The 11055-nt window shown below is 39.6% G+C and overlaps 2 protein-coding genes across 2 annotated transcripts in view; one reads left to right on the forward strand and one right to left on the reverse strand.

Annotated features, from left to right (window-relative positions):
* LOC109912582 (neurabin-2) overlaps positions 1–11055 on the reverse strand; it is a 104305-nt gene that overhangs the window by 67327 nt on the left and 25923 nt on the right. The window lies entirely within an intron of this gene.
* The window catches only part of LOC109935855 (pyruvate dehydrogenase (acetyl-transferring) kinase isozyme 2, mitochondrial-like), a 19143-nt gene continuing 10470 nt past the window's right edge, over positions 2383–11055 (forward strand). The window contains exons 1-2 of the mRNA XM_048614378.1: positions 2383–2435; positions 10235–10341. Of these exons, the coding sequence (XP_048470335.1) occupies positions 2383–2435; positions 10235–10341 (160 nt within the window). The remainder of the gene's footprint in view (positions 2436–10234; positions 10342–11055) is intronic.

Here is an 11055-nt window from a genome sequence, read left to right on the forward strand (position 1 = left end):
AGGAAGTGTTTGCCTATGCATGCTATGATTGAGAACATTTGTCAGTACTCAAAGATTTTTGGGACATGAAGGTGACTAAAGGAGGGAGTCTGGATTGTAATAGTGTAGGACAAGGATGCTGGCCATGGGTGAAAATTTCCTGGGCAAGTGTGCAAGGGTCACCAGGGTAGGGCAGAAGAATTGTATATGAATGTAAGTGGTACAGATACAAGTAGAAAGCATCTCACAGTTGGGAATGATGTTTGAGTATTGAACCTAATGCCAGGAATTGATGGTGTCAATAGTGGGGTCCTGGTAATTAATTTGAGAGCAGTGGGAATTGGGTAGACTAATCATGATAATGGGGAGGATGAACATAATAAGGGGAGTGAATGGTGGGCACTGCTTTTCTAAATGCGGGAGCAGTGGTCTTTGATAATTGTTGGGTTAAGAGTGTGAAGGGGAAATTTGCTCCACTGCCTCATATTATAGACTTTCCACTTTCTGCTTCCTAAGCCCAGTGCTATTGAATATGTCAGCTCATCCTTTAGTGAGCAAGTTGAAAAGGGCTAAGAGTCAATGTTAGAATGGGGATGGTGACAAATGTTAGCTCAGGAGGATGTGTAGGCACATGAATAAGCATTGTGATAGGGTCCACTATAATAGGATAGGCTCAAGGGAAGGTTAAACTTAACATGGCAATTACTAAGGATTATGGGAGGAAGTTAATGGGAAACAGTGGATTGGTAGAAGGTGGTGGTTCCTCTTCTGAAAATGATGTGTGCCATTTTACCTTTCTCTCACTCAGAATGCATTTCTTAACTGGTAGCTAACAGTTGAAATGAGAGGAAGGTCTTTGCAAGTGGGAGGAGTTACTGTAACAGTGTGTGCTGACTAGAGGCAAACTCATGGATGTTTGAATGAGAACCTCTCAATGAATAAGGCCAAGGGCAACACTGTGTCTCCATGATTCAGGAATCTCATGAAATTATGATGTGATTTGTGATTTATATATATGTTTAATCTCATTTAATGTAAGTTCAGTTTTGTTGGTTTTTGAGTTAGCTGAATCAAAATCCTGGAATTCCCTCCCTAATAGCATTGTGGGTCAACCTACAGCAGGAGGACTGCAGTGGTTCAAGAAGGCAGTTCAACACCACTTTTTCAAGGGTAACTAGGGATGGATAAGAAATGCTGGCCCAGCCAGCCACACCCACATCCCACAAATGAATAGAACAAAAAACATGAGTTTCAAAGTTAATAATTAACTTATATTTCTGTTAAAACATGTTTTGAGGATTAGCTTTAGAATTAATGGCTTTTTGCGCATCACCAATGATATTTTTGTTTACCTTCGATGGTTTGTTGGTCAGCAAAGTAAATAAATGTTTTCTTAGACATTTCTGGACTCTTTTTAAAACTTAAAGGAAACCTTTAATAGCTTAGAATGAGAGAGGTTTTCTTTAGCTTTAATTTGGAACATAAATCATTCTATGAAGTCCTTGGATGAAACGGATGGATAGACCATAGCTCCTGAGAATTCAAGGATATAATGAAACTAGATTACCTTGGAGTAAAAAGTAATGTTATTCCTAGACTGGAAGAGTCAAGATAAAATCCTGAACAGGTTACTTAATGGTGAATATGTCTAAATCCAGGTGTCTAATAGGTCCAGGAACAATCTACCTACTATTCCAGCCTACAGGTTAAAATCATTATTGACTTAAACCTACCAACATATTAGATAAAGGGAGTCTGGTATGAATATTGTACCAGTGGTGTGTCAGTTAGTACGCAAAAGTTGTTTTGTTTCTTTTTGATTTATAAAGGAGTATAGTGGGATTAATGGGAATATAATTTTATGATGTGCTTAAACATTTTTGCATTGTGTCACAAGTAGATAGTTTGATTTATTCCATTTCATCATCATTTCTTTTGCTAATAAACTATTATATTGTTAAAGCAAAATCTGAAGCATCACATGCTTATGTTTCAGCGAGAGACCACATTGTTAAAAACAAAACAAAACATGATCTATCAAGTCAGCTTTCAGTCTGGGATCTGACTTGTCCAGTAATAACATCGGGGGCTGGGATCATAACAATATTGAAATCCCAACAACAATGGGAGCTGCAGTGACATTTGAAACCAAGGAAAACTCTTGTTGTTTGAGAGAGGGACAGAGAGAGGACTGAAAAGAAAATGCTGAACAGTTTAATCATTGTCATTTGTTCATATCTATTACATCATGTGTATATTCGGCTGGGTCAAATGAACCCTGCACTTCTATTCACAATAGTGCAGTGAGGTGTTGCAACCACTTAATGTTGTGTCTGAGATATCCCTGGGAATGGGAGAAAGCTGTGGTGTCAACACAGGTTGAACTGATGCTCCATTGAGACAATGCCCATCTGGGTGCTCTTTAAATATGGTGCCCGCACCATTGACCCTGAGAGGTAATGCTGGTAAAACTTGCTGTCTGCCCTCCCTATAATATTTACCATTCTCCTCCTGTTTGTATACATAATAAGTTGAGAACTGTCTGTACGAGAATAACCAGCTTACTCCTGAGTGGAGGTCCTCCCACTTCTATGCCAAATGCTGGATTTATTCAGTACAATGAAAAAATCCACCTTTTAATTTGACATCAGGGAATTTTTTTTCTTTTAGCAGTTCTTGCATCAATCCCAAACATTTGCAAGATCAACTCTCATTCTTCCAAACTCTCATTAGTATATCTCTATTTGCTGAGCCTTCCTCATAAAATACTTCAACATCCCAGGAATCAACTCAGTGTATGTTCTCTGAACTACCTGCAATGCAAACATATCCTTCGATCAAATGGAAACAACAACTGTACATAGTACTTGCCCTGTACGGTTCTATCAAGACTTCCCTACTTTCATCTCCCCATTGCAGTTAACATCCATTTTCTTTCCAAATTACTTGTAGTACTTGCATGCTTATGTTTTGTAAATCATGTTGTTACGACACATATCTAATGATGTGCAAGGATGCCCAGATCCCTCTGTACCACAGCATTACGCAGTCTCGCTGCATTTAAATAATATTCTGTTGTTCCAGTCTTCTTGCCAATGTGCACAACCTCATACGTTTCCATATTATGCTCCATCTGCCACATTCATGTGCACTCATATAACTTATCTGTATCCCTTTGCAGATTCTTTGGCATAGTTTTGTGGTGGTGATGGGGGTCTTGACTGTCAGCTGGAGAGTTGGCAAGATCCCCAAGTTGCCACTTTCAAGAAGCCATCTTGTGCCACTCAAGTGTTTCACAGGCCAGCGTCAGACCATTCTGCAGGATCAAAGACCATATGGGAAGAAGACCTGCCAGCTGAGAGCTATGGGCCAAACAAGGGCTACAGCTCTTCTATACACAACAGCACCACAAGGGAGGAAGTAGCTGCTGCTAGTTCACACCCACATGGAGGGCCATGCTCAGGTGAGTGACAACAAGGAAGGGTTTGTGGGATAGGAGTCATAAATTATTAGATTTGTACATCATAGAAACAGACCCTTCAGTCCACCTTGTCCATGCTGATCAGGTATACTAAATGAACCTAGTCCCATTTGCCAGCATTTGGCCCTTATCCCTCTAACAGCTTCCTATTCATGTACCTACCCAGATGCCTTTGAAATGTTGTATTTATACCAGCCTCTGCCACTTCCTCTGGCAGCTCATTCCATACATGTATGAAAAAGTTGGCCCTCAGGTCCCTTTTAAATCTTTCCCTTCTCATCTTAAACCTGTGCCATCTATTTTTGGACCCCCCACCCCCACCCTGCCAATCCAGGGAAAAGATCTTGGTTATTCACCCTATCCTTACCCGTTTTATAAACCTCTCCAAGATCACCCCTCAGCCTCTGACACTCCAGAGAAAATAGCACCAGCCTATTCATATTCTCCCTATAGTTCAAACCTTCCAACCCTCTGGCAACATCCTTGTAAATCTTTTATGAACCCCTTCAAGTTTCACAATATCCTTCCTATAGCAGGGACACCAGAATTGAATGCAGTATTCCAAAAGTGGCCATGACCTCCCAAGTCTCAAACTCAATGCACTGCCCAATACACACAAGTATACCAAATGTCTTCTTCACTACCTGTCTACCATTGTCACCATGATGAGTGACTTTCCCCCTGTCAATTGGCTATTTAAGACCCTTAATTGCCAGGGGGAACCATTTATGGGCCTTTAACCAGAGTCTTAGATGGGATGCAGGCAGAAAAGTAATGAAGTATTCACCTGATTAAATATCTCTACTAAACTCCCAATGGGAGAGTACACAAGATTCCAAGCTTATATCATCCTTATAACTTGCCTTCCTAGCTAAATTTGTATCATTAGCAAACTTGGTTACAATCTACTCATTGCTTTCACTTATTGAGGTAAATTACTTGCAGTGGAACCTCCAGCACTGATCTCTGTGGCACTCTTCAGAAGTGTCCAGACCCAAAACGTCAGCTTTCCTGCTCCTCTGATACTGCCTGGCCTGCTGTGTTCATCCAGCTCTACACCTTGTTATCCCATTTATCATGCGTCTTTGGTTGTATATTAGCTAGTCAAAGCCTCTTTCCATGTTAATGCATTCTCCCAACACCATGACTTCTTATCATTTAATGTAGCTTTTTATGTAGCATCTGATCAACTGCTTTTAGAAATCCAAATACACTGCATTTACTAGTTCCCCTTTAGCCACTTTCTAAAAACCTCCTCAAAGAACTTTAATAAATCAAACATTTATTTTTCGTAAAAGACATGTCGACTCTACTTGATTATATTCTGCTTTTCTAAAGTCTTGGTCCTGCTTCCTTAACAATGGATTCCAGGATTTTGTCAATTATAGATATTAGATTAAATAGACCATAGTTTCCAGCTTGTTGATGGTTTCAAGGAATAGATTGGCCCACTGTTCACTCAGGTTCCAGACACCTTATTACACTGTTTGAAGTTTGCATATCCTTCATCTCTGAGGGCAAGTAAGGGTGAAGACCTAAAAATGCCAGTATAAGTTTAACTAATGGGACAAGTTTCAAGATGTCCAGTTCCAGTAAAGACGTACATGTTATCTCATGTCATCAGGCCTGATGGGCATTCCTTTTAGTCTTGGTGTGAATAGTCTTAGCAAACGTCCTTAGCTCAAATGGAATTAATTATTGGGCAGTTAGACAGAGATGCAAAATTGCCCTTTTACATCAGCGCCAATATAAAATGTAATCCATTTATCCCATACCATCAGCAAAGAGTTTTATTTTGTGGTCTAAAAGATATCATTTTATATATATAGTCATACAGAAAAGTACAATTTCCAAGTTTCACCTTTCTGTGATACAGAATTCCTCCATAAGAGACAGAAATAGTAGCCAGAGCCTTGGTAGAGTGCACATGGTGTCCACCAAGATCTCCAGGCTAGTCACATGTTCACCAAAGTGATTATTATAAATTGACCCTTTTAGAGTAGAGGCTCTTTGTGAAATTTATTTGGCTTTTAAAGCTAGTAAAATAGCTTGCTTCCTCCCACAGCGGTTTGCCAATGCTGTTTCATCCTTGTACATTCCCCAACAGGATGCCTAAGTGCAAGTCATAACAGCCAGAAATATTGAACGTAGTCGGTTCCTCCCTGACACAGGACGTTTGTTTGGGCTGAGAATGAATGTCACAAGTATAGTGGGATTCAGACTCTGCTGCATTAATGGCAGTTGAGGAGCTCTGGAAAGTTATTTCAGTTCATGGTGAAGTTTGTAGAGTTCAGTAGCAGCTTTCTCAATTTTGTGTTATTCTGGAATAAATGGTACCCTTATGTATCACATAGTTTTCAAATTGTCTAAAACAAAATTCACAATGTAACACGATACATAATCCTTTTGGAGAACTGCACTTGCAGTCTCTTATTGTATCAATTTGGTGTCTGTCTAAGAGTTGATACCAGTGTTAGTATGATTCACAGTTCACCAGCAATGTTATCATACATCACACAAAACTTTTGTCACTAAAAGGCAAATGGAATTAAAATTGGAGTGTGTAGGAAGGCATAAGAAATTGAGAGAAAAGGTTATGACAGATATAATAGAATTTGTGTTGTAACCCACAGGATTATATTTATAAAATTTCTATCAAACCACAATGTAAAACATCAAAAGATATTGGATGGAGAAATTTTAAACATTTTAAAAGACTTTGGCAAGGAACAAATGCAACTCATGGCAACCTATTACTTGATTATCAATAGCATGGCTAAATCAATTGGATTGTGTGCCTAAAGATAGACCTAATATCCTCTTCACTATGAAAATATGTCCCTTATTATAAGAATTGGAATTCTTAACATAATGCAAAAGGATGTATAATACAAGTTGATTGATTCATCATCATGTTTCAAGTGAAAAAAAATGGTTTAATTTGCCTTTGCAGTCTGAGTTGCTCCATTGACCATACAGTAGATCAGACATATTTAATTATGTCTGACATATTTATGACAGCTGTCAATTCCACTTAGCTTCATTCACCAAATAAAGCCAAAATGAATTAAATAAAGGGGGGCCTATTCATTAATTGTGAGCTTCATGTTGCAGAAATCATAACATTCTCCTCTCTACTGGATATGACCAATGTAGGTAATTCTAAACATCTCCACCACATTCTTTCACTGATGAGCAGGAGAAAGCAAGAGATCATTATTAAGACAAGCCTGACATTCACAATATTGTAAAACCTTTCTGCTAAAATGATAAATGAGGAAGAGCAAGTTTGGTAGTGAAGCACAAAAGAGAAATGTTAAAACTAGAGACAGAGAGAAGCACAGTAAGGCAAAGAAAATAAGACAAGGAGAAAAGAAACATGCATTGATTCCAGCTTATTGTCCCTACTGTCAACATGATGAATACAGATTGATGCTATTAGCCTTGTTTTTCACATGAGAGCCTGCCTCCAGTTTCTAGCTGAAAGGTTCACACTTAAAGTGTATTGACATCTCTGCTAAATGATACCAATGCAGTACATAAGACCATAAGATGGAGGAGCAGAAGTAGGCCATTCACCCCATTGAGTTTGCTTCCACATTCAGTGAGATCATGGCCTATCTGATAATCCTCAGTTCCACTTTCCTGCCTTTGCCCAATAACCTTTGATTCCCTTCCTAATTGCAAATCTGTCAATCTCTACCTTCAATATACTTAACAACTAGCCTCAACAGTTTCTGGTTAAAAAAAATTCACAAATTTACTATCCTCAGGAAAGAAATTCCTCCTCATCTCTGTTTTAAATTTACAATTCCTTATTCTGAGATTATGACTACAGGTCCTCGACTCTCCCACAAGGGGAAACAACTTTTCCACATCTACCCTTGAAAATAGTTGTGGCGCCAGCATTGACCCCTCTGACACTCTATTCACAGGTTGCCATTCTGAAAATGCCTCCTCTATCCCAATTCTTTGTCTTCTAATAGTTAACCAATTTTCGATCTATGCTGACATAGTATCTTCAACACCATGGACTGTTACCTTATGAAGTTGCTAAATGTGTGCCGATGCAGCCTAATTATCAAATGTCTTCTGATCCAAATATGTTACATCCACTGCTGTACCTTGCTTGTTACTTTCTTAAAGAATTCTAGTAAATTTGTCAGGCCTAATTTCTCCTTCATGAAGCCATGCTTATTCTGCTTAATCATATCACGTATTTATAAATTTTCTGCTATTACATCCTTTACAATAGACTTTAATATTTTCCCAATAACAGACGTTAAGTTAACTGGCCTATTGTTACCTGTATTTTATTTCCTTCCCCTTTTAAATAAAAGTGTTACATTGGCAGTTTTTCAACCTTCTGGGACTTTTCCAGAATCTAAGGATACATGAAGATTACTACTAGTGCATCCACTATCTCTGTAGCTGCTCGATCTAATATCCCATCAGTTCCAGGGGACTTATCAGCTTTTTAGCCCCACTAGATTCTCTCATACTTTTTCTCTATTTTCATAAATGTCTGCCATTGTTCCTCAATGTCTTTGCTGGTAAACTCCTTCCCAAGTTGACTCTAGTCAGTTCTGCCCTTATTCTTTTGTAATTACATTTATTTAAGCATAGCACGGTTGTTTCTGACCCAGTTTTCTCCCTCTCAAGCTCAATGCAAAATTCTACCATGTTATGGTTACTGTTTCATAAGGGAAATTTAATTTTGACATCATTCAATAAACTTGCCTCATTACACATCACCAGATCCAAAATAACCTGATCCCTGGTTGTATCTATAACATATTGTTCTAGAAAACTATCCTGAACACACTATGAATTCTTCCTCATGGTTTCCTCTGACAATCTGACTATTTTAATCCACACCAAGATTAAACTCACTCATAAGAACATAAGAACATACGAACTAGAAGCAGGAGTAGGCCATCTGGCCCCTCGAGCCTGTCCCGCCATTTAATAAGACCATGGCTGATCTTTTTGAGACTCCATTCCACTTACCCGCCCACTCACCATAACACTTAATTCCTTTACTGTTCAAAAATTTATCTAGCCTTGCCTTAAAAACATTCAGCGAGGTAGCTTCAACCACTTCACTGGACAGGGAATTCCACAGATTCACAACCCTTTGAGTGAAGAAGTTCCTCCTGACCTCAGTCCTACATCTGCTTCCCTTTATCTTGAGGCGATGCCCTCTAGTCCTAGTTTCACCTGCTAGCGGAAACAACCTCCCTGCCTCCACCTTATCTATTCCCTTCATAATCTTATATGTTTCTATAAGATCTCCCCTCATTCTTCTGAATTCCAACGAGTATAATCCCAGTCTACTAAGTCTCTCCTCATAATCCAACCCTCTCAACTCTGGAATCAACCGAGTGAATCTCCTCTGCACCCCCTCCAGTGCTAGTATATCTCTTCTGAAGTAAGGAGACCAAAACTGCACACAGTACTCCACGTGTGGCCTCACCAGGACCCTATACAGCTGCAGCATAGCCTCCCTGTTTTTAAACTTCATCCCTCTAGCAATGGCAGACACTTGTGATTAACATACTGCCTTCGTTGTATGTCCTTATTATCTCCTGATTTAATTTCTATCCTACTGTAATGATACTGCTATGGGTGCCTATAGACTGTTCTCACTGTTGTTTTCTTTGCCTTTTTTTCTTCTCCTCCATCGATGTGGATTCTATATGTTTCCGTCCGAGATCATTTCTCCCTACCATACTTATTCCATCCCATTCCAACAATGCTACACTATCATACTTTCATTCCTGCCTGTCCTTTTGAAAAGTCACACACTCTTGTGTATTTGGTTCCCAGCTTTGATCTCCTTGTAACCATGTCTCTATAATGGGTGTACGATTGTACCCATTAACCTGTATTTGTGCTGTTAGTACATCTATTTTGTTCTGAATTTTACATGCATTCAAGTAAAGAGACATTACTTTTACCTTTTTACCATGTTACCTTGTTTTGACCTGATTTACTCAAGTTTTACTACATTGTATACTCTGTCCTTTCCTGCCACTTTGGGTATTGTTATCCAAATAATGCTGCCTGTAATGTTGCCATATCCTTTTGCTTTGTAAGCCTAAACTTACCACCTCCCAACCTACCCTCCATCCCCCAATACCCTAATTAGTTTAATGCCCTCCATACAGTCCCAGTTATTTGACTTGCAAGGACACTTGTCCCAGGATGATTCAAGTGAAGCCCGTCCCACCAGAACAGTTCTCTTCTACCCCAGTCCTAGTGCCACTGTTCCAAAAACTGAAACTCATTCCACCCATATCAACTTTGAGTCATGCATTTAACTTATCTTTATTTACCATATGTCTGCTTGCCCATTGCTGAGGTAGTAATATCGAAATTATTACCTTGGAGGATTTGCCTTTTAATTTAGCTCCTAACTATACAAACTCTTTCAGCAGCACTTCCTTTCTATTCTTGCAATTGCTGTTGGTACCAACATAGACAATGACCATTGGCTCCCTCTCCTCCCTCTCTAAGTTCTTCTCCAGCCATGAGGAGATGTCCTTAACCCTGCAGTCCCCATTCTTATCCGCACATCTTGCAAAATCCTTGTAACTGTTGAACAATTGCAGGGGCTGAGGCTCCCCAACTTTTACACTCTGTGTCCTCTTATTTGCCTCACTTGCAGTCACACCCTTCTGCCCCTGATCACAGGCCAATTTTGTGCTACCTTGTCTGAGGGGTGTGTCCGCCCTCTGGGGCAAAGTGTCCAGATAACTTTCCCCTTTCCAGATGTGGCGCACAATGTCTGCGGCTCAGGCTCCAGCTCTTCAAATCAGATCCGAAGTTCCTCAAGCTGCAAACACTTACTACACATGTCATCGCTCTGGATCACATTGGTATCCAGCAGTTTCCACATGTTGCAGCAGCAACACATCACCCATCCTGCCATCACTATCTTATTTGATTTAACTCAAAAATTAATTATTCAAGATTCCTTGCCTTACATTTCATTGTACTGATATATTGGTTACTGTAAGCTTAAAAAAACACAAGTATGGATTTAATACCTAGGCTGTTATTTTTAAGATGAAAAAAAAAGAAAAAACGCTAGAGGCTTAAACACAAACTGAAGACCCTATTTTTCTTGAAAGACTAAATATTCAACAGTCCTGCTCACTAATCAACTTTTTTCCCTGCACTCACATTCAAGGCATCACAGTGCAGTTGGTGTCACCGGCCTCTCAGTCAATGCCGTTTAGCCTCTCCCACTTATCCGTCACTTTCGAGAATGTATACCTTCCAGTAGACAGGTTGTGGACCATGTGGGCAGTTTTGCCAACATAGTCCATACATTGGATGCATTGGATCATTTTGTTTTGTATTTTCCTTCTCTATAGTACGTTAGATAACCAAAACACAAAACAACTTATCTAATGCCTCAGATGTCCAGACTATGTTGGCTACACTGTCCAGACATATTCGAGATAGTAGGAACTGCAGATGCTGGAGAATCTGAGATAACAAGGTGTAGAGCTGGATGAACACAGCAGGCCAAGCAGCATCAGAGGAGCAGGAAGGCTGACGTTTCGGGCCTAGACCCTTCTTCAGGA

Source organism: Rhincodon typus, chromosome 30 (assembly GCF_021869965.1).
Source record: "Rhincodon typus isolate 14 chromosome 30, sRhiTyp1.1, whole genome shotgun sequence".
Classification (NCBI taxonomy): domain Eukaryota; kingdom Metazoa; phylum Chordata; class Chondrichthyes; order Orectolobiformes; family Rhincodontidae; genus Rhincodon; species Rhincodon typus.